General features: G+C 39.3%; 1 protein-coding gene across 1 annotated transcript in view; it reads left to right on the top strand.

Moving 5' to 3' along the window:
* The window catches only part of LOC150096658 (uncharacterized), a 78,615-nt gene that overhangs the window by 20,111 nt on the left and 33,776 nt on the right, over nt 1-24,728 (top strand). Inside the window, exon 2 of the mRNA XM_090408521.1 lies at nt 14,527-14,727. Within this exon, the coding sequence (XP_090264647.1) occupies nt 14,527-14,727 (201 nt within the window). The remainder of the gene's footprint in view (nt 1-14,526; nt 14,728-24,728) is intronic.

Genomic DNA, 24,728 nt, shown 5'->3' with positions numbered 1-24,728 from the left:
AGAATAGCCTTCGGTCTTTTGTAATTGTTGTCTGTTTCATTGTAATTGACAGCTTGTACGATCAGCGGGTTTGAATGCAAACTTAACATGATGAAGAATTTTTCTGCGAGATCATGAAGAAAGGAGATGTATGGAATGTCGGTTTCTCAATGAATCTGTGAATTTCTGATGAACCATGGAGCATCAAAATCATCCTTGGGCATTTATTTTGAATTCTTTGTAGTTTTAAAATGTTTGAATGTAACTTGTGACTCCATGCTGGTGAGGCATAGGTTATGACCATCCGGTAAAGTAGTAATTTATTTTGTAAGTTCAGTTTGTTCTTACAGTTGATCATTGGGTAGAACTGAGCTGTTACTTTGGATATCTTGGAGCGAATGAGATTGATTGTGCTTTTTAAATAGGAGTTTCTTGTCCAGTATTATCCAGAGATATTTGGTCTCTGATTGCCATGGGATCTTTTGACCAGAAAACAGGATGTCCTCTTTGATGCGGACCTTTCTTCTAGAAAACAGCATGGCTGAGCTTTTGAGAGGGTTTACTAGAATCCTCCAGTTGGTGAACCAGTTTTCCAGCTTGTTGATGCATCCTTGGAGTCTAGAGATTGCCAGGTGAGGGCTGAGAGATCTTTCTAGAATAGCAGTGTCATCAGCATAAAGGGCTGTAATAATTGTTTTTGAGTTAAGAGGGATGTCTGATACATAAGTTGTGAACAGTAGTGGAGCCAGGAGGGAACCTAGAAGCACACCAGCCAGGATTTTGCATCTTGATAAGACGATTCCATTAATCTTCACTTGCATGTATCTGTCTTTAAGGTATGAGAAAATAAGGTTCACCAGCGTAATTGGGATGTTGTTTACAATAAGTTTGAAAATAAGGCTTTGATGCCAGACCTTATCAAAGGCCTTGGCTACATCCAAGAATACAGCAGCAGTGTGAAGGTGCCAGTTAAAACCATGGATGATGTGTTCTGTTAATTGGTGAATTTTCTGTGCTGTGTTGTGAGCTTTGTGGAACCCAAATTGCTCATTTGGGATTATTTTATGTTTGTCAACTGCTAATAGAAGCCCTGCTAGGATCACTTTTTCTGTTACTTTACCGAGGCTGGAGAGAAGACTGATGGGCCTGTAGCTTTGGGGGAATTGTGGGTTGTTACCAGGCTTTTACAGAGGGATGATGTCAGCAGTTTTCCAGGCTGTAGGAAAGTACTGGAATCTTAAAATGGAATTGGTAATATTAACGAGATGAATTGCAGCCTTCCTTGGGAGTAATTTTATTATTCTATTGGTGATACCATCGGGACCATTGGTGATACCATCTTCAATTGGGATATAATATTAATTATTTATGTTGGAGTAGTGGGGATGATGGATTCTGAGTCATCCTTAGGCTGACTTAAGGCTTTTCTGACTTGACGATGAACTTTATAAATGAGATTAATATATAAGTTTTCGTAAGATGGGTTGCATTGATTTTTCAGATTGTCAATAAGGGCTTCTACTTTTTCATCATCTGAGTGTGCAATTCCAAGTTTGGTCTTTATAGGGGGGAGGGGTTGTCTTTTGTTACGAAGAGATTTTAGAAATTTCCACATGGAGTTATCTTCTGGGTTGATATCTGTGAGTTTAGATTCCCATTCTGAATTCCTGTGATTCCTGAGAGCTTCTCAAACCTGTCTGTTCAGGTTGTTTTTGTCTTGCGGGGCTCTAGTGTTGTGATATCGTTTCTGGCTTTGTTTTTGGCCCTAATCAGGTCCATTATCTCATCTGGGATCCAATTGGATGTGTAGAAGACAGTGGTTTGAGTGACTGATGCTATTGCTGTGCTGATTTGCCTAGTCAGGTTGCTTACAGCTATGTCTTCTTTTTTGCAAATAACAGGAGGTGGGCCGATGTGGACTGGGAGAACCTCAGAGAGCTTGTCCCATGCTAAGAAAGAATGTTGAGGAGAGAGCTGATTGATTCCTTGCTTGAGCTGGATGGGATTATGATCTGAGTTAAGCTCTTCTAGGTTGTTTCCTCAGAAACATCTTATTTTCAGTTAAGATGTTCCTGAGGATAACTATGTCTAGTACATCAGAACTTTCTGATGGACTGTAGTGGGGGCTCAGTAGGTCCAGCTACTATTGATGAGTTGAGTGACATGGAATCCTTGGAGCCGAGGAGAGTCTAAGTCTGTGGAAGTGAGTGCAACAAGCCATGCTTTTATACCCCCAACATGCTGATACGGCTAAGAGATGTTTCAAAAAGTCTTAACGTGATTTTGTATGTAGTCGCATGTTCTACACTTGTATATTAAAAATATTTTAAAATAAATGTTACATTTGTAAATTATTTAAAAAAAAAAAAAAATCGGCTAATGCCTTTTTATTCCCATATACGGAGAGTAGGCGAGGACATTTAGCCCTATCTAATTTTTGGAGATTGAGTGGGCAGTTCAATCTCCACTGGTACCGATCAGAGATAGATGGCCCAAGGCTATCACTAATTAAGCGATACACAGACAAATGATGCCGTATCTGAAAGGGGTCAGGAGTAGAGCAGTCTAGTGCTGCTATTCTTCTTGAACTACATAGGCAAAAGTGGATACTACATCCAACATTATTTCAAAGCTGAATGTTTGTAGTTTTGTAAGTTGACACGAGAACTGTCCAAGAGTTTTTTTGCCTTTTATTAGTGCATTTGATAAAGGTTTCACTGGCCTGAGAGCTGTTTCGAACTGTTTGATTCTCTTCAGAGACCACTGTACAAATAAAGGGTCTGCTCCAAAAATTAGATGATCTGCCAGATCACTCTGAACTCAATGAGTGACTCAAAGAAACATTGAACTTGGCAGTGGTTCTATTCAGTGACAAGCTCACTTTACCACTAAACAGAACTGCTCATATTTCAGGAAAAAATATTCACTGCCACGGCCCTGATAGTGGCCACTCTGAAAAACGCCAATCCCGGGATGCTCAAAAGCTCTCTTAAAGCAGAAACCTTGAGAGAGAGAGAGAGAGAAAACTCATTCAGTACTAAGGAAATTGAAATGTCAGAGAAATGTAATTTTCAAAAGTGAACTCCAGATTGGTGCATAAAATTATTATTATTATTATTAAAATGGGCAACTCCAAAGAGTCCTTAGACTCATCAAGGGAGACCCAAACATCATGTCAAGAACAACTATTCAACATTCACACAGTATCTATCATACTTTGCCTTGAAATCATTTACAGTCATGGCACCCACATCAGACTCTGGCAGCTGATTCTACTCATTCACCACTCTCCAAGTAAAAAAAAAAACCTAGCTATAACACCCTTGCTAACCACACTCTTGCCCAGCTTCCATGGATGGCCCCTAGTCTTCCCACCACCAGTCCTATTCTCAAAAATATCTTCTGAATTAATCTTATAGAAACCCTTCAGTAATTTGAATGTCTGAATCATATTGCCTCTTTTCCACTTATCAGCCAATTTCTGCAACCCACAAATCTTCAACCTGTTCTCATAAGGTTCATTCCATAGGTTTGCTCTCATCTTGGTCACTCGTCTCTGGATTCTCTCCACCTTCTCCCCATCAAGAAGAAACCCTGGCATCGATACAGAGGAACAATAACTTGTTTGTCTCTGCTCATCAAAGTATTTTTCAGCAACCAAGTGATTTGATGAGCTGATTTAGCCACTTTTGTGATGTGCCCCCTAAACTTCAACACCCTATCCACCAACACTCCCAAATCCCTGGCCTTGTCAATCTCCTCGAGTACAGCTCCACCAATGCGATATACTGCTGCTAATCTTTTCACCCCAAATTGCATAACCTTACATTTTGCCACATTAAATTGACATCCATTCTCCTTAGCCCAGCCCTCCAAATCATCCTGTAAAATTTTGACATCCTGTGCACTCACAATTGCTCTACGTAACTTTGCATCATCAGCAAACAAGTGAACACTTCCTCTCAGATATTTTCCTATATCATTAATGAACAAATTAAACAGTAGTGGTTCAAGAACAGAACCCTGCAGCACACCACTAGTCACAGGCCATCTTTTGGACTCTACTCCTGAATAAACCACTCTCTGATATCTCTCCATCAACGACTTCCTATCCATCTCACCAAACCTATATCCATCTCCATATGCTGCAGTTTACTGATTAGAATTCCTTATGGTATCCTGTTAAAGGCGTTAACAAGGTCCAGCAGAGTTACTGTAAACCCATTACCCTTATTTAGTTCAGCCGTCACTCTGTTATAAAATGTGAGGCATGATCTATCCTTCAAACCATGCTATCCCCCATACAGCATCCCATTTTCATCTATACATTCCTGTATTCTCCTCTTGACTATTTTCTCCAAGACCTTGACAACGATTCCTGATATGCTGATCGGTCGGTAATTTACAACATCAATCTTGGAACCTCCTTTATGCAGTGGAACTATTTTCCCCTCTTTCCACCTCCTCGAGACTAACCCAGACCCGAGACTCAAATTAAACAAAATGGTCAAGGGCACTGACAATTCGTTAGCCGCTTCACGTATGACATGAGCTGGTATACCATCCAATCCCACAGATGTATTGACGTTGAGGTTTTGTAATAGAATATTCACCTCCACTTCATTCACCACAATTCCCGTATAAGCTGTTGGTTCCTGCATTCCTGCAATGCCACCACCTGGATGATATACTCTTTCAAAGTGCTTGCTCAGTAATTCCACTATATCAACTGATTCGGTTACCTCCCTACCATCAGCATTCTTTAAAATCATTCTGCCATATAAATTTTTTCTTTTACTTGCAACATATCAAAAAAAACTGTTTCGGATTCTCTTTAGCCTGCATGGCTAATTTTCTTTCATAATCTGCTTTTGCTTTTCTTATCACACTTGTTACCCTTCTGGCCTGCGCTTTATACTGTTCATGTGCCTGCAGGTCACCTTTGTCCTTAAATTCCCTCCACAGTTGTTTCTTTTTTTTGCAGCTCAAGCTTAATGGTGTTATTCATCCATTTAACCCCTACTTGATTTACTATTCGGACTTTAGGTATACAGTCATCCATTGCCTCCTGCAAACACTCCTTAACCACCTCCTATACACTATCAGCATCCAGCCCTTGCAGTTTTGCATGGCACTGAACCAAGCAAACTCCGAAGCTTGTCATACTTACCAGTCCGGTAATTCCACATGTACCCTGTCTTAATTGAAAATTCTACACATTTAGCCACCTCCCAAGTCAAGACCCTACGATCATTCTCACCAATTGGTGGCAACGTGGTCATATTTGTTACAGCCAAATTCTCAGATGCAATTACTAGGTCTGGCACTCTCTGGCCCCTACTATTTTCCATTACATGCTGTCGCAGATAGTTATCCCTTAATAACTGCATAAAATTGGGCACGGAAATGGGGATGTGAGTTCAATGTTGCAAAATGTAAGGTTTTAAAATTTGGAAAACAAAGATGGGATGCAGAATTTATGCTTGGTGAGAATATATTGTTGGAGGTAGAGGATATAAGGGATCTGGGGGTGATAGTGGATAAGGAACTATAATTTAGAGGACACATCGCCAAAATTGTGAAGACAACACAAACGCTTCTGGGAATGATGCGGTGGACACTGATGTGTAGAAGTAGGAAGATTCTTGTTCCATTGTATAAGGCTTTGATTAGGCCACCAGGTTTTCAGAAGGATGAAGCGATGTTGCAAAGGGTCCAAAGGCGACTGACTAAGGTAGTTTCTGACTCTGAAATGTGAGTATGAGGAAAGATTGAGAAGATGTAATTTGCAGAGTCTGGTGGAGAGGAGGAAAAGGGAAGATATGATAGAGACCTACAAGTTGGTAAGGGGTTGTTATAAGATCAATGGTGGAGAAGTTCTGCAGAGAATAGTGGAAGATCAGGGGAGAACCAGAGGTCATTGGAAACTGTATAAAGAGGGTGTGAGTAGGGGAGTGAGAGGCAGGTTTTTTATTGTGCAGAGTTGTGAATGATTGGAATGCCTTGTCTGAGAGTGTGGTGTCTGCAAGGAGTTTGAGTGTGTTTAAGGCTTGGTATGATGAGATGTGTGTGTGTGATAAAAGGACCTCCCAGATGAGTCTTTGACTCCATGAGGTCTTTGGGTAATAATAATAATACTAAATCCAATTCCTTCCTCTGCTCCTTCTAATCAATGTTACCATAGTTGGAATCCCACATAATAATTAGCCTCCTTCCACTCTCACTATTTGCTTATGCATACTATCCCCACCATAGATTCCATCACCTGGTCTATAGCAACACCCAATTGTATATTTTGTTCTGCTAACAACAATCTCACACCAAATAGCCTCAAATATGCTCTTTTCTCTATCCTGCAGTTCATCTTCTATTCTCCTTGGCTGCAGTTCATCAGCTATCATCAATAACACTCCCTCCCCCCCATTTTATTCTCCCTGTCCCTCCTGAACACACTATATCCCTCACATTCAATCCCACTAGCTATATCATCTTCTGTCAGCCATGTTTCACTAATGCCAATAACCTGTGGCCTGGAAGAGCCAACCAAGGCCAAAACTTTTTCCTCCTTGTTCTTAATACTCCTGGTATTAGTATACATGAAATGCAGAAGCCCGTTAGTCCCACCCTTATTTTGATGCCTTATACTAACTATCCCATTCTGTTTTGTTGTCCTTTTTACTTGCTCTGGCAAATTATACACATTCATACACTCAACTGCTTCCTAAAGTCTGCATATCTACTCCCCCCCCCCCCCCAATAACTCTTGTTTCTCTGATTCTGCACATCCACTTCATTCAACAACACTTTTTCAAGTCTCTGCACACCAAATCCATTCAAATGTATACCATCCATCTTATATAAATCCTTTCGCCCATCAAACTCACTCCACACGTCCACAAACTCCACACCACTCCTCTTGCACAACCTGTGCATAGTCATTTGCAATTATGGCCCTCCTTCTCATCTCTTCTCTGTCATACCATTGTAACAGACTCACTATCCTAACTCTCTCACACTTTTCTTTTGCAACCTCTAGTAGTTCCTTCAAGTCCTCTCTCATAGCTATTTTATCTCCATTTAAGTCATTCGTTCCCGCCACTACAATCATTTCTTTCACTCTCTGCTTTTGCACTCTGATAGACTCTCTGACATCCTTAATTTTTGCACCTGGTAAGTACGATTTTAACACACTCTCATCTATTACACCTCTTACTAAAGAATCTCCATACAACACTCGCTCCTTCGTTTTGCTTACACACATGATCATACGCTGATTTTTCTTATCATACTTTTGCCTTTTAGTAGCTGATGCGCTCGGTATAGAATTTTGCAAATGCTCCACCTGCCTTTCGCCCTGTGTATCACTCCGTGCACCTGTGCAATCTCACTCATTGCAACTAACTCATCATTTTTATTATCCATTAAACCATTCACTCGTTCTGTATTTTTACTTTCATTCTCACTATCAATGCCGCTCTCAAAGCAAACTAGTACTCCATCACAAATTTCTATCATATCACTATTTTCTACATTCTGATTTTCAACAACGATATCACTCTCATGACCTGAAACACAATTTAAATCCTCGCTTTCCTTACACTTTCTGCACACATTCACGCCACTATCATTATCTAACCAAACTCCAACCGCTCTGCAAAGCATACATCTCGCAGATGCTGCACTGAATAAACTCCCTTATATTAAAATTTTAGAACAAAGATGGTGATTTGGTTGCCATTGTTTTACTTCTTGTCGGTGCCATGTGCATGCTATCTGTCTTATTTATCAAACTACTAATTTAAAATAATGCAGAAAACGCACAAAAATCACACAGACACACTAAGATATGAAAAGTAAACAATACTACGTAAGATTCATGCAATATTGCTAATTATTATTCAAAATAACACTTATCTTTTCAGGAGCTCTCTACAAACACTACACCCCATGTAGCCCTCTAGTGGCAGTCCTCATTGAATATATTCATTGAAAATATACTAACTGAAAGAGCCATAAGGCTTAATTTGATGGAAATCAATGGAAAATTACATAGGCAAAGTGGATACTAGATCCAACATTTTCTTTTATTATTATTACCACCCCCAAGACCTCATGGAGTCAGAGACTCATCTTGGAGGTCCTTTTATCACGCACACAGCTCATCATACCGTGTTTAAAACACATTCAAACTCTGCAGACACCACATTCTCAGGCAAGGCATTCCAATCATTCACAACTCTGCACAAAAAAAACCTGCCTCTCACTCTCCTACTCACACTTTCTTTATACAGTTTCCAGGAATGACTTCTGGTTCTCCCCCAATCTCCCACTATATTCTGTAGAACTTCTCCAGCATTGATCCTATAACAACTCCTTACCAACTTGTAGGTCTCTATCATATCTCCCCCTCTTCCTCCTGTCCACCAGACTCTGCAAATTACATCTTCTCAATCTTTCCTCATATCCGACATTGCAGAGTTCAGAAACTACCTTAGTCAGTCGCCTTTGGACCATTTCCAACATCTCTTCATCCTTCTGAAAACCCAGTGACTAAATCTGGGTATAATAGTCCACATGTGGCCTAATCAAAGCCTTATACAACCAACAAGAATCTCCCTACTTCTACACGTCAGTATCTTCTGCATCATTTCCAGAAGCCTTTGTGTTGTCTTCACAATTTTGACGATGTGTCCTCTAAATTTTAGTTCCTTATCCACTATCACTCCAGATCTCTTATTTCCTCTACCTCCAACAATATATTCTCACCAAGCATAAATTCTGTATCCCATCTTTGTTTTCCAAATTTTAAAACCTTGCATTTTGCAACATTGAACTCGCGTCCCTATTTCCGTGCCCAATCACTCAATCTATTCAAGTCTTCCTGTAAGGCCACAACATCTTCACTACACTTCATGGTTCGTCCCAACTTTGCATCATCTGCAAACAACTGAATATCTCCATCCAAATCTTCACCTATCATTAATATAAAAGTTAAACAGCAATGGACCTAAAACAGACCCCTGAGGCACTCCACTAGTGACTTTCCTTTTCCTGGATATCGCACCCCCGCATACACAACTTGTTGATACCTATCAGATAGCCAGTCTCCAACCCAATGCACCAATCTAATATCCAACGCCATCTGCTCTAGTTTGACTGTCAACCTATCATGAGGTACTCTATCAAAAGCCTTTGTGAAATCCAAGTATATTACTGTGTATCCTTTTCCTCTGTCCAAGGAAGCAGTCACTTTCTTGTAATAAGTAAGTAGATTATTAAACATGACCTCCATTTAGCAAATCTATGCTGTCCATCAAAGATAATACCATTATTATCAACCCAACTCTGGATCCTACTTCTCACAAGCTTCTCCAACAATTTAACCACAACACCTGACACACAGATAGGCCTATAGTTTGATGCTTGAGTTTGATCACCTCCTTTATGAAGTGGCACAATCTTGCCCTCCTTCCACTCCTTAGGATCTTGACCAAGTGCAAGACTCATATTAAAAAAATATGTCAAGGCAGGTGTCAACTCTCTGGCACATTGTTTCAGAATACGTGGTGATATATTAATCCCACAGCTTTATTAAAATCTAGTTTACTCAATTCCCTATACAACTCTTTGCTCACCTACAGTCAGTCTCTCCTCCCCATCATCAACTGCTCTCAATCCCTCCATGACGTCACATTCACAAGATTGAAAGATCTTTATGAACTGCTCATTAAGTATCTCCACCACACATTCTGCAACAGCTGTCTCTTTATACCATTTTCTCCAATCAATGTCATCCTTCCATAATTATTCTTTCTTTTGCTGGCTACATATCGAAAGAACTCCTTAGGATTCTTTTTGGCTTCATTAGCCAACTGCTGTTCATACCTCTCTTTAGCTACCCTCACCAACCAAGTCACCCTCCTTGCTTGGTCTTTGTAGACCTCATGGAATTGATTATTTCCACTTCTCTTATGCTGCCTCCACAATGCCCTTTTTTCTGTATTGCATGCTTAATCTCTTTATTCATCCATCTCACACCCACCTTATTTAACCTTCTCACCCTTGGAATGCATTTAGACATTGCATCTACTAAACAGTTTTTGAAAATCCACCAAGCTGCATTGATCTCTTTTCCAGCTAACTCCTCATTCCACGCTACAACCCGCAAGCTGTCTCCTGAGCTCATCATAATCATCCCCTTGTAGTTCCACATACCATTTTCTCAAAGAGGGCCTCGCACTGCTGGCAACCACCCCAGGTAATCACCTCATGGTCACTCTCACCAATTGGTGGATGATTTGACACCTCATTTATAATTACATCTTCTGATGAGATGACCAAATCAAAGACCCTCGATCCTCGTGTACCCTCCGTTACATACTGTCTGAGGTAGTTATCCCTCAAAAACTCAAGAAACTCATATTCTTTACTTCCAGTTGCTATCTCATCATTCCAGTCTATATTGCCATAATTAAAATCACCCATAATTATCACCCTTTTCTTATTTACTTGGCTAATTTGATTGTACATTTCATTATCACCACCATCCACATTACCTGGTCTATAACAACATCCCACCAAGTATTTGATTCCATTCACCTCTATCTCACACCATACTGCCTCAAAACCACTGGCACTATTTCCCTCTTGCATCTCTACTTTATATGGACATAACTCTTTCTCTATCATCAATAGCACTCCCTCTTCCTTTTTACCCCTTCTATCCTCACGAAACACATCATACCCTTCCATCTCTATTCCTGTCAGGATGTCATCCTCTTCCAACCATGTCTCACTTATTCCAACAATCTTTGGGTGAACAGACACAATTAGTGCAACCATTTTATCTGCCTTGTTTCTTATACTTCTAGCATTTGTATACAAACACAATAGCTCATTTCTGGATCTACAGCTAGTTCTACTGATACCACTCACTTGATGTGATCTCTCCATGCCTGAATGGGGCCATTTCCCTTTCTGCTTCTTCATTTTAAAACCCTTTTCAATTCCAACTGTTTCCTCTTGATCCCTGGTCATCCCATTCCTTTCCTGCCTACACATGCTCACCTTCTTTTGGAGCATCCATCTTTTTCAAAGCTTTCATATAATTTGGCATTGAAATAATGTTGGATCAAGTATCCCCTTTGCCGAAGTAAATCATGTCAGATAGAATTATCTCTTAGTGGTACAGCACAACCAAAGTTCTTGAAAAGAGAACTTGGATAATTTTCATGTATCTTTTGATAAAATGGCTTTTGATTTGCATCATAATCTTCAATAATAAATATGCTGGGGATTTGTTGTATGAAAATTATTATTGAGAGACCTCCAGAGAGTCAGGGACTAATCAAGGGAGCCCGTATATGACATGCACAAGCTGCCATAATTGTTCCTGAATTCATTCACACTGCTTGCCCACACAACATCCAATGGCAATCCATTCTATTCATGTACCACCATGAGAAAAATCTAGATCTTATCCCCTACTTGGCAGCATTCATTCTCAGCTTCCAAGGATGCCCTCCCATCCTTTTCACCACCCTCCATAAAATGAAAAATTTCATCAACTGCAATCCTGTTTCAGAAGTTTGTAAGGTTCAATCATATCACCCCTCTTTTGCTTGTTTGCTGGTATTTGCAGTGATCAAGTTCTCAATCTGTCTTCATAATCAGAATTCCACAATCCTGATATCATTTTAAACACTCTCCTTTGGACTCACTCCACTATATGAGAATCACAATGGAAACCAGGAGACCAGACCTTTACACAGTAGTCCAAGTTAGGTCTTATCAAAGCCTTGTAAAGAGGCAAAATGACATCCTTATCTTTACACGTTAGTTCATTTCAGCATTGCAATTATCTTCAGAGTTGTATTTTCAATCTTTGCTACATGGCCCCTGAACTTCGACTTCCTATATGCTAACACTCCAAGAACCCTAGCATAATCCCATATAATACAATATTGGATATCCCATCATGCCAAAGTACAATAGTTTACATTTACTGACATTGAATTCACATCCATTTTTCCCATGCTCACAATTCCAGCCTATTCAAATTATTCTGCAAGTACTGCATATCAGCCACACTCCTGATTACCCTATCTATCTTTGTATCATCAGCAAATAGATGTATGTTGCCTGTCAAATTCTTCCCGATATTATTAATGGACAGATTGAATAGTGGTGGACCAAGGACTGAGGTAACCAGTGGTGTACCACAAGGATCCTTATGGTACACCACTGGTTACCTTAAATCTTGCCAACTTGCATCTCTCATATACCACTTTTTTGATATGTCATTTAGCCATCCTTATCCATGCTAATATTTTATAATCCAAACCAATGTTCCCTCTAATTGTTTGCTGTGAGTGTGCACAGAAATTTGCATGTGCAAAATTTGCCTTCTTTTGAAAAGTATGTGCGCACCCACACGAGTCACCATACTGATCATTTAAGCAAAAAAAAAGTTAAAAGATTTTAGTTCACTCTTTACCTTCTGGTGTCAATGGGACGTCAGCCAGGTCACCCCAACTTCCCACCGTGTTCCCACGCATGGCAGTAGCCTCCCTAGTAAACAGCCGGAAATCATGATTCACAAGCCTTGGGCAAGACTCAATCTGGGGACTTTGTGCATGTGAGGCCAACACGATACCGACTGTACTAGATAGGATTCTAAGTGTGCGTATTATTACCATCACCAAGTAAGTTGTGTGACATCAATCACAGAGCTAACAGAAATATTTTATATGTATTTAATATTGATCTGATTAGAAGTAAGAAATAAAGTAAAAAAAAAAAGATAACACTAGTGACTGATTGCCTTTAATTAAATTTTCTAACTTTGCAAACAACTCTAAACATACATAATAAAATATTCCCATTACTAATTCTCACCTTGTTAAACATTCATAATAAGTCCGTTACTAATTCTCATCTTGCTAGTTCTAGCATCTATTATTATTTTGACACCTCCAGGGAGTCCAAAGACTCATCGAGGGAGAGTGTGCCGACAGCATCGAATGATTGGTCCCCTTTCCAAATATTAACTGCGCTCAAACTATCTCTATTTTTTCTCTCTTCTGTCTTTGGCATTCACCCACTCTTTATACACACTATCTAAATTAATTTAATTTCCATATAATTGGTAACTTTTCACTCTCATTAGCATATCCAAATGACATTCTCCTAAACGGTTTTTTTAAGTTGGTTTTTTATTTGATTCATTAGACTAAAATTCATATTTTAAAATTCCTTTTAAAAATTATAGAATTTTGAAACGCTACAATATTTTTAATTGTACTCTAATTTAAGTTTTTAAAAGTATTTAATTATTTTTATTAAAATTATGAAACCATTGTTTTAATTCATCATGACCTTGAACTAATTTGATCAGCCAATCACTTTTGGGTATTTTCCATGAGTCAGGCCTAAGATGTAAACAAACCGTGCATCATTCTATATGCTACTTAAAAATTTACACATTTAAGCCACATCACTTTCACTCTGGCACCAAATCACTAGCCTCAAATAGGGTTACTGTTAATAATTTATAAGTTTTGTGCAACTTCGAGAATGTAATAAAAAATGCGAGGTTATAAGCTTGAGTTACCGTATTTTTTAAAGAATTTATATGTTAGTGTTTAGGTGGAACTTCTTTAATTAATAAATTTTAATTTCATCTTGAAAATCTAGTGTGCGCATATTTTTTTGCTTTGTGTGCTAGTTGTAAAACTCGCAGCTTAGAGGGAACATTGATCCAAACTCATATTCTACAATTTATGCAACAGTCTTCCATGCTGTATTCTGTCAGAACCTTAGCAAAATCCAAAAGTATCATTGTGTATCCATTCCCATTGTCTAGCTCAATGGTAATATTATAGAATGTGAGCAAGTTGCTAACAACACATGACCTTCCCTTAGTAAACAATCTGAAAAGTAGAGATTTTCTGTCAACGCATTTCTGAATGCAAGCCCTAACCAACTTTTCCAAAATCTTCACCACCACTCTCCACAGATACTTATTGATAGTTGGATACATCAGTCTTTGCAAAACCTTGCACAATAGGATTTCCATGTTCTTTCCACTCCTGCAGAATCTTCCTTTTCTGAAACTCAAATTATATAGCCTGGTTTAAAGGTGCTAAGTGTTTAGCTGAACATTTTTAGCACCCATGCTGATATCCCATCAGTCCCTAAAATAAATTTGGTAATTTAAATTGTTGCTCAATTAATTGTATCTTTCATTAGATTTGACTTTGTTGATTTTAAATTTATGTGGTAATGAAGAAGAATAGAGTACATGCATGAAGAAAAATAAGTTGATTTTGGGCTTGCTGTACTGAATGAGTATCAACTATAATATGTTCTATAAGTTCATTCTATGTACTCCATCTTGTTTAAACAACTGTATGATTTCCTTTTGTGTTAACTATTTTAATTTATGTAGAAAGGAAATGACATAATTATTTAAACAGTTGATGTAATGTAATGCTTTCATTTTAAATATTCACATGAAATTAACATAAGCCACATTCTACTTTGCAGATCATCGGTGCAGTTTGCCTTGGACTTATTGCCTATTACTGTAAGAGGTCAGGTCGCAATTCATCAGATGGATTTTCTGGTGACACCGAGGAGACTCTCTTCTTCTTGGTTGCATTTGGGTTTCTGGTTACTACATTTTGCCTACTTATATCTTCCATGGGATCCTTGGTGACATTTTCTATTATCCCCAAAACTCTTTTTGTAAGTAAAGATATTAGTAAATGATCCAAAAATAAAAGTTGCAATTATTTATTTTTTATTGCAAGATATCTACAGCTGTACAGAAAAAAATAAGTCAGTAATATCAATGCTAGAATAAATGAAGAAACTACCTGTATTGGATTCACTTATCATATAGCTGGCCATGAAGGGTGAATTTTATCAACATCCTTACAATTTGTATCTACATTGTATGAACAATATAATTATTGTTCATAATTATTATTATCCTTATTATTATTATTATCCCAAGACACTCATGGGAAATCCCTTTTGTGATACACACAGCTCATCATACCATGCTTTATATACATGCAAATTCTCTGCAGACGTCACACTCTCAAGCAATGGGTTCCAATCATTCACAACTCGCCATGAAAAAAATCCTTACTTCTCACTCAGTTGCTCAAACCCTCCTTATAAGACTACCAGACACCACCTCTTGTTCCCCCCATCTTCCACCATGTTATGAAAAACCTCTTCAACTTCAATTCTAACACCCCCTTACGAAATTGTACGTTTACCATATTACCCCTCTTCCTCCTATCCATTAGACACTGCAAATTGCATGTTCATAATCTTTCTTCATACTTAACATTCCACTACCATTAACTACCTTAGTCAATCGTCTCTGGACCCTTTCCTATATTTTTCATCCTTTTGAAAACCAGATGACCATATCTGTGCACAGTAGTCCATATGTGGTCTAATGAAGGCCTTATACAATAGAACGAGAATCTCCTAACTTCTACAAATCAGTGTCCTCTGCATAATTGCAGAATTCATTGTTGTCCTCACAATTGTGGCAGCATCATTTAAATTTTAGATTATTATCCAGCATCATCCCAAGATCTCTTATTTCTCATACCTCCAACAATATATATCCCCATCTTTGTTTGCAAATTTTCAATTGCAGCATTGAACTGATATCCAGACTCTTGTGTCCATTCATTCAGTATAATCAAGTCTTGTTGTAAAGGGCACATCTGCTTTGCTTATCATAGTTCTTCCCAACTTTGCATCAGTGGTATTCCTTAAGGGCCTTAAAACAGACCTTTAAGGGATACCACTATTGACTTTCCTCTTTTGGGATATCCCCCATACACAACTTTCTGATACTTATCAGATAGCAAATCTCTAATCCAGTGCACTAGTCTAATATTCAACTCTGTCTGCTCTAGTGGGTAGTAATCTATCAAAAGCCTTCGCAAAATTTAACTATATCTCTGTCGTGTATTCATATTCCTTGTCCAATGCAACTCTCACCTGATTGTAATAAGTAAGTAAAATTACTAAAACATAAACTCATATAACATGTCATCAAATCCTATTGTGTTATGACATGAAGTTTATTTTCTCAAATACCTCCTGCTCACTCACAATTAAGTCATCCTCTCCTATTCCCTCTATACTTAAGTTCCTCATGATTCCACCCTGATCAGGATGAAACACCCTTATAAATTGTTCACTGAATACCTCAATGACATCTTCTGCAACAGTTAGTTACCAGTTTCATCCATTAACATTATCTTACCATGATCAGTTTTCCTTCTGTTTGTTCTTATATTATTTCTCCAATCAATGTCATTCTTCTATAATTTTTTTGGCTTGCTACATATTGAAAGAACTTGCTAGGATTTTTTTTTTTGCTTCATTTGTTAACTGTTACTCATACTGCACTTTTGCTACCCTTACCAATCAAATCACCCTCCTTGCCTGTTCTTTGTGATCTTCATGGAATTAATTATTACAACTCATCTTATGTTCCCTCCATAATGTCTTTTTTCTCTATCACATGCTTAATCTCACACCTTCCCTATTTAGCCTTCTGATCCTTGGAATACATTTAGACATTGCTTCTAGTTGATAGTTCTTGAATATCACCCAAGAAGCTTTGATCTCCTTTCCACCCAGCCCCTCTTCCATGCTACACCTGCAAGCTGTCGTCTGAGCTTTTCAAGATCACCAGCCTTGTAGTTCCAAATATACCCTTTCCTCACACTGCTTGTTGGCAACCACCCAGGTAAACACTTCATGATCAGTCTCACCAACTGGAGGGTGATTTGACACCTCATTTATAATGATATCCTCTGATGAGACAATCAAATCCATCAAGACCTCTCAGTCCTCTTGTTCCCTCTGTTACATACTGCCTGAGGTAGTTGTCCATCAAAAACTCATCATTTTTTTTACAGCCTGTTGTTATCTCATCATCCCAGTCTATATTGCCATAATTAAAATCACCCATAATGATCACCCTTTCTTATTTGTTGGCTAATTTGATTATACATTTCATGGTCACTGCCATCTGCATTACTAGATCTGTAGCAATATCAGACTAAGTATATCATTCTATTTACCTCTGTCTCATACCATACTGCCACAATACCATTTCTGATCAACCCTGCTTGCCATCTTTCCGATTGCACTTTCGACATCATTATTTCACACTTTATCATTAACTGAACTCTTTTCCTACTTGTCACTTCCACACACTTTTTGAACATTTGCACAATCTTCAACTACCATTTCAGTTATGACGGCATGTTCCCTGTGCATATTTAAACATGCTTTGTGGTCCATCGGAATATTGCACCTCTTACGTACTCATATTTGCTAATATCTCTTATTCAGTCTCTCCACATAAACATCTGCAATGTCTTCCCCCGCATGTGTGTACTATATTCACAGTACTATACCATTTTTGAAAAATCCATGCTATTCATTTTACTTGTCTTACACGCTGACCTACGCAATGATTTGCATTTTGCCACCATATTGTATCAGAGCACTAACAAGAAACAATGAATGTTAAAGTAATACTGAGTATTAGAAAGTAATTAGAAATGTAATTAAATGCCCCATTTCACACACAAATATCTAACAGTAACACTCAACCTACAAATTTGACAATATTACCACACATTAAATATAAAATTTTACTTGCCTTTTTCACAGCCTGCACAACAATCGAACACTCGCCACCTAGTGGCCAATTATCATGTGCCAATGTTTGAACTTCATAATATTGGCACAGCTCATAATACCTCGAATTAAATGCATTCACTGTACGTTGTTGGTGCTTCAGACAAAAGAAGCCCCAGAGATGAATCACAGGTAACATAAAGTTAATGTCTCAAACAAGGTGTCCAAAGGTACCAAGCCTCCTGGACCACTTACAACAACTATGATGAATACAAAACTTAAAAAGCTCCATGCCGGCTCGATTGTCGCCTGGAATAACAAGGATCACATTGCTTGTTTGGGTGGAGGGCAAGCTTCGAAAAATAAGTTACAGTCCCCTAAACAACACTCTCTCTCTCAAGATATGTTCCCTAAACATAGGACTATCTAAATCCAAAGCCGAAGTCATTGGCAAAATAGCCGAAGACAAAGCAATTGATGTCTTGGCTCTTCAGGAAACCCATGTGCCTGACACAGCCCTCAATAGACTAAAGATCCCAGGCCTAATTCTCATATCTTATAACTGCCATCCCAAGCATGGCCTGGCCTCAAGGACATAACCCAATGTGTACCTGATGCAGAATACTCCATAGGTATTAAAGTTCAAAATACCACCATCTACAATGTCTGCAAACCACCATTGCAATCCTGGCCTGATCAGATGGACAGGCCGCCACCACCTCACCCTGCTATCTATGTTGGTGACTTCAACTCTCATCACACCATGTAGCTATTGCTCTAACAACTGGGATGGTAATATTCTAGTTAACTGGATGGATACACATCTGTATTTGATTTATGATGCCAAGCAGGAGGGCACACTCCACTCAGCCAGATGGAACAGAACCTACACCCCAGATCTGTGCATAGTCACTAAAGACTCTGAAGACAACCCTCTACCAACAACCAGAACCATCCTCAACAGATTCCCTAATAGTTAGCATTGTCCTACATTAATAGAGACAGGCACATCAATCCCAGTCATCAGCGGAACACCAATCGTTAGATGGAACCTTCGCAGGTCCAACTGGAATGCATTTCAGAAACAAATCGAGCAAGTCATTAGAAAAATTCCACCCACTCCTAATTGCTATCCTAGATTTATTAAACTAATCAAAACTGCAGCCAAAGCCTCTATTCCTATAGGCTACAGAAAACAATATATCCCATGCTGGAGTATAGAAACTGAGGAACTTTTAGCCAAATATAAGGAATCTGAAAATACAACTGCTGCTAAGGAGCTCATAGCAACCCAGGATAAAAACCGAAAGGAAAGATGGATCCCAACCATCCATGAACTCGATTTCATCACATCTAGCCAGAAAAGCTGGTCACTTCTGAGAAAATTAGGTGGAGCAGAACCAACAGCACACAAAACAACAGATAACTCCTAATGAAATGGCTAATCATTTATTGAAAACCTCCAAGATACATTCCAGCTATATCAGGAAAATTGCTGTGTAATCTTCCATCAGACAAATCCTGAAGATGGGACCTCAGCTCCCTGAACTTGTATCACCCATTATCTCGGGAAGGGGTACAGGTAGCCTTAAAACTCACCAAGAATGGCAAGGCTGCAGGAGTGGATGGTATCCTCCCTGAGTTTCTAAAACATCTTGGTCAATAAGGCCAAACATGGCTTTCCTCCCTTTTCTCAGAAATTATGACTTGTAAACTACCAAATCTGTGGCGGGAAGCCAAAATAATTGCTGTGCCCATACCAGGGAAAGATCCAAATGATGTGAAAAATCTACGACCTATCTCCTTGCTTTGCTCCACCTTTAAGCTCTTTGAAAGAATTCTCCTTAAAGAACTTCACCACTCATCAAAAGAGCACTCCTGATTGAACAAGCTGGATTCAGACCAGGAAGAAGTTGCTGTGACCAGATCCTGGCCCTGATTGAAGCAGGCTTCCAGAAGAAACTTAAATCTGAAGCCACTTTTATTGACCTAACATCACCTTATGACACAGTCTGGATCAGAGGCCTCCTCCTAAAAGCTAGGAAATATTATAAGGTGCAGAAAAACTTTCCAGCTTTTTGAATCCATTATTTCCAACAGAAAGATCCAGGTCCATATTGGCAGAGAAAAGAGCATGCCCAGATTCCTTCACAAAGGTCTCCCTCAGGGCTCTGTGTTATTCTCTTTACTTTTTAACATCTATGTGTACGACTTACCACATACCAGCTCAAGCAAGTATTTGTATGTTGATGACCTAGCAATCGTACATCAATCTACCTCCTTTGCCAACGTGGAATCAACCTTGAACACAGACCTGAACATCCTAGAAGAGTACTTCAAGCAGTGGTACTTGAAGCCAAATCCAACAAAAACTGTTCACAGTATTTCACCTGAACAATGCAGAAGAGAATCGACACCTCAACCTTTCTTTTTGTAGAAGAATGGTAGAACATGAGCCTCACCCGAAATACCTTGGAGTGAGCCTGGACAGAAGCCTAACCTATAGAAGGCACATTGCTAACCTGGCCAACAAAATTAAAACAAGAAACAATATCATTTCAAGGCTTGTTGGAACAACCTGGGAGTTGTGGTGCGGAAGTCCTAAGGTTGTCTGCACTAGCCCTCGCATTCTCTGCAGCAGTATATGGTGCCCTGTCTGGGAAAGAAGTGCGCACACTAACATTATAGACACCCAGCTAAACTCTACCATGTGCACAATTAGTAGAAAAAGTGTGAAGCACTCCCTCTCTCTCTCTCTCTCTCTCTCTCTCTCCTGATTGCCTGTCCTATCTAGCATTGCTCCACCAAACATACGGAGAGGACAAGTCTCGATTAAAGAATTTAATAAAGCAATGAGCAACCCATTCCTGCCTCTGCACCAGACTCTCATAAATCCACCTGGTCTTTGCCTAAAATCTAGAAAGCCTCTCTGGTCCATGGACGAACTCTCTTCAGCTGCCCTGCCATCAACACCTGACATGTGGAGAGAATACTGGTCCAACAATCTCCCAACAACAGCTTCCTGGTAGAAGATCCCTGTGCTCTGCAGCCTGGTTTTGCTCTTCCTAGGAAGATTTAGTCATCAATCAACAGGATCAGAACTAACCAGGTCAGATGTGGCTACCTACTACATAAATGGAGGCTGTTAGGACCACCCTTATTGTGACCCGTGGCTCAGATGATTATTCATATTGTGTGCCCACGGCACCAATTTCATGGTGGTGGCCTACAAGGACATCCACAAGGTGACTGATGAGGCGTTGGATTGGTTTTCCAGACTGGACATTGACCTGTAGTTGGTATGGTGGTGGCGGTGGTTATGGAGGAAACAGAAGATCAAGGTCCCATTTCTCCATGAAGACATTTTCATAGTCACTCTCATAATCCTTGCCGAAGTATCAGCAGAAATCCTCCTCATGCTAGAAGATGATGCATTACGGTGTGAGTCGCTTGGAGAGACTGCTGCTGCTGCTGGAAGGTAGAAAAGTGAGTAGAGTGAGCCAAAAAGAATCCTAAGGAGTTATTTCGATATGTAGCCAGCAAAAGAAAGAATGATTATGGAAGAATGACATTGATAGGAGAAAATGGTATAAAGACAGCTGTTGCAGAATGTGTGGTGGAGATACTTAATGAGCAGTTCATAAAGGTCTTTCAATCTTGTGAATGTGAATGAGTGAGAGAGAATGAATCAGATCAAGTGGGAAGTAATGTGGAAGAGCAGAAGAGTAAGACAGGAGAGATTAAAGAGGTGGTTATGAATGAGAAAGTGAGTGGTATGAGTATAGAAAATGAGAGAAAGGGTGTGCAAGAGGAGAAGGGAAACAGGGAGGTTCAGGGTGGACAGGGGTACACAGCGTGAGAAAGGTGGATGCTCCGAGAGGAGGTGAGAACATGTGTGGAGAGGAAAGGAATGGGATGACCTGGGATCAAGAGGAAACAGTTGGAATTGAAAAGGGTTTTAAAATGAATACGCAGAAATGAAAATGGCCCCAGTCGAGCATGTAGAGATCACATAGAGTGGGTGGTATCAGTGGAACTAGCTGTAGATTCAGAAATGAGCTGTTATGTTTGTATACAAATGCTAGAAGTATAAGAAACAAGGCAGATGAAATGGTTGCATTAATTGCATCTGTTCACCCAAAGATTGACGGAAAAAGTGAGACATGGTTGGAAGAGGACGACATCCTGAGAGGAATAGAGATGGAAGGGTATGATGTGTTTTGTGAGGATAGAAGGGGTAAAAAAAAGAGGGGAGTGCTATTGATGATAGAGAAAGAGTTATGTCCATACAAAAAAGTAGAGATGCAAGAGGGAAATAGTGGCAGTGGTTTTGAAGCAGTATGGTGTGAGATAGAGGTCAGTGGAATCAAATACTTAATTAGATGTTGTTATAGACTAGGTAATGTGGCGATAATGAAATGTATAATCAAATTAGCCAAGCAAATAAGAAAAGGGTGATCATTATGGGAAATTTTAATTATGGCAATATAGACTAGAATGATGAGATAGCAACTGGAAGTAAAGAAAATGAGTTTCTTGAGTTTTTGAGGGATAATTACCTCAGACAGTATATAACAGAGGGCATACGAGGATTGAGGGTCTTTGATTTGGTCATCTCATCAGAGGATGTAATTATAAATGAGATGTCAAATCATCTACCAGTTGGTGAGAGTGACCATGAGGTGATTACCTGGGTGGTTGCAAGCAGTATGAGGACCTCTGTGAGAAAAGGGTATACGTGGAACTACAAGGGGGGGGAGGGTGATTATGTAGAGCAGCTTGCAAGTGTAACATGGAATGAGGAGTTGGCTGGAAAAGAGATCAATGCAGCTTGGGATTTTCAAAAACTGTCTAGTAGATGCAATGTCTAAATGTATTTCAAGGGTGAGAAGGTTAAATAAGGTAGGTGTGAGATGGATGAATAAAGAGATTAAGCATGTGATACAGAGAAAGAGGTCATTGTAGAGGCAGCTGAAGAGAAGTGGAAATAACCAATTCCATGAGGTCTACAAAGACCAGGCAAGGCAGGTGACTTGGTTGGTGAGGGGTAGCTAAAGAGAGGTATGAACTGCAGTTAGCTAATGAAGCCAAAAAGAATCCTAAGGAGTTATTTCGATATGTAGCCAGCAAAAGAAAGAATGATTATGGAAGAATGACATTGATAGGAGGAAATGGTATAAAGACAGCTGTTGCAGAATGTGTGGTGGAGATACTTAATGAGCAGTTCATAAAGGTCTTTCAATCTTGTGAATGTGACTACATGGAGAGATTTGAGAGCAGTAGATGATGAGGAGGAGAGACTGACTGTAAGTGAGCAAGAGGTGTATGGGAAGTTGAGTAAACTAGATGTTAATAAGGCTGTGAGATTGATAATATATCACCACGTATTCTGAAGGAATGTGCCAGGGAGTTGACACTTGCCTTGACATTTTTTTTAATACGAGTTTTGCACTCGTTCGAGTTCCTAAGGAGAGCAAGATTGTGCCACTTCATAAAGGGGGTGATCAAACTCGAGCATCAAACTATAGGCCTATCTGTGTGTCAGGTGTTGTGGTTAAGTTGTTGGAGGAGCTTGTGAGAGCTAGGATACAGAGTTGGGTTGACAACAATGATATTATCTTTGATGGACAGCATAGATTTGCTAAAGAGAGGTGATGTTTTAGTAATCTATTTACTTATTACAATAAAGCGACTACTTCCTTGGACAGAGGAGAGGGATACACAGTGATATACTTAGATTTCGAAAAGGCTTTTAATAGAGTACCTCATGATAATTTGATAGTCAAACTAGAGTAGATGGTGTTGGATATCAGATTAGTGCATTGGATTGGAGACTGGCTATCTGATAGGTATCAACAAGTTGTGTATGGTGGATTTATATCCAGGAAAAGGAAAGTCACTAGTGGAGTGCCTCAGGTCTGTTTTAGGGCTATTACTGTTTAACTTGTATATTAATGATATAGGTATAGATTTGGATGGAAATATTCAGTTGTTTGCAGATGATGCAAAGTTGGGACGAACCATGAAGAGTAGTGAAGATGTGGCCTTGCAAGAAGACTTGAATAAATTGAGTGATTGGGCACGGAAATAGGGATGCAAGTTCAATGTTTGCAAAATTTAAGGTTTTAAAATTGGAAAACAAAGATGGGATGCAGAATTTATGCTTGGTGAGAATATATTTTTGGAGGTGGAATAAATAATAGATCGGCGGGTGATAGTCAATAAGGATCTGAAATTTAGGGGACACATAGCCAAAATTGTGAATACAACACAAAGGTTTCTGAGAATGATGCAGAGGACACTGACGTGTAGAAGTATGGAGGTTCTTGTTCCTTTGTATAAGGCTTTGATTAGGCCACACATGGATTATTGTGCCCAGATTTGGTCACCTGGTTTTCAGAAGGATGAAGAGATGGTTGAAAGGGCCCAAAGGCGACTGACTAAGGTAGTTTCTGACTTCTGGAATGTCGAGTATGAGGAAAGATTGAGAAGATGCAATTTGCAGAGTCTGGTGGACAGGAGGAAGAGGGAGAGATATGATAGAGGCCTACAAGTTGGTAAGGGGTTGTTATAGGATAAATCCTGGAGAAGTTCTACAAAATATAGTGGGAGATCGGGGGAGAACCAGAGGTCATCCTTGGAAACTGTATAAAGAAGGTGTGAGAGGCAGGTTTTTCTCGTGCAGAGTTGTAAATGATTGGAATACCTTGCCTTAAAGTGTGGTGTCTGCAAGGAGTTTGAATGTGTTCAAGGCATGATATGATGAGCTGTGTGTGTGATAAAAGGACCTTCCAGATGAGTCTTTGACTCCATGAGGTCTTATGGTAATAATAATAATAACGATGATGCAAAGTGAAATGGGTTTTCTCTAATGGATCAAGATTTTCACGCAAGTCACAACTGCTCTCTAATAAAACCTCAGATACAGCTACATATTTGTGTTGCAATGTGTTGAGAGAACACGGTCTTGTCATATTTGGTGCAGTAGGATGATTATAACAAATTACTTTTGCTTTTTTTAAAAAAGGAAGTCTTGGAAAGCAGTTTGTGCCTTCTAT

This window comes from Typopeltis vanoorti, chromosome 18 (assembly GCF_054136105.1).
Source record: "Typopeltis vanoorti isolate ZY-2024b chromosome 18, IOZ_Tvanoo_1.0, whole genome shotgun sequence".
Classification (NCBI taxonomy): Eukaryota; Metazoa; Arthropoda; class Arachnida; order Uropygi; family Thelyphonidae; genus Typopeltis; species Typopeltis vanoorti.
Note: the sequence above shows the minus strand (reverse complement) of the source record. Positions and strands in the feature narration are given on the sequence as shown.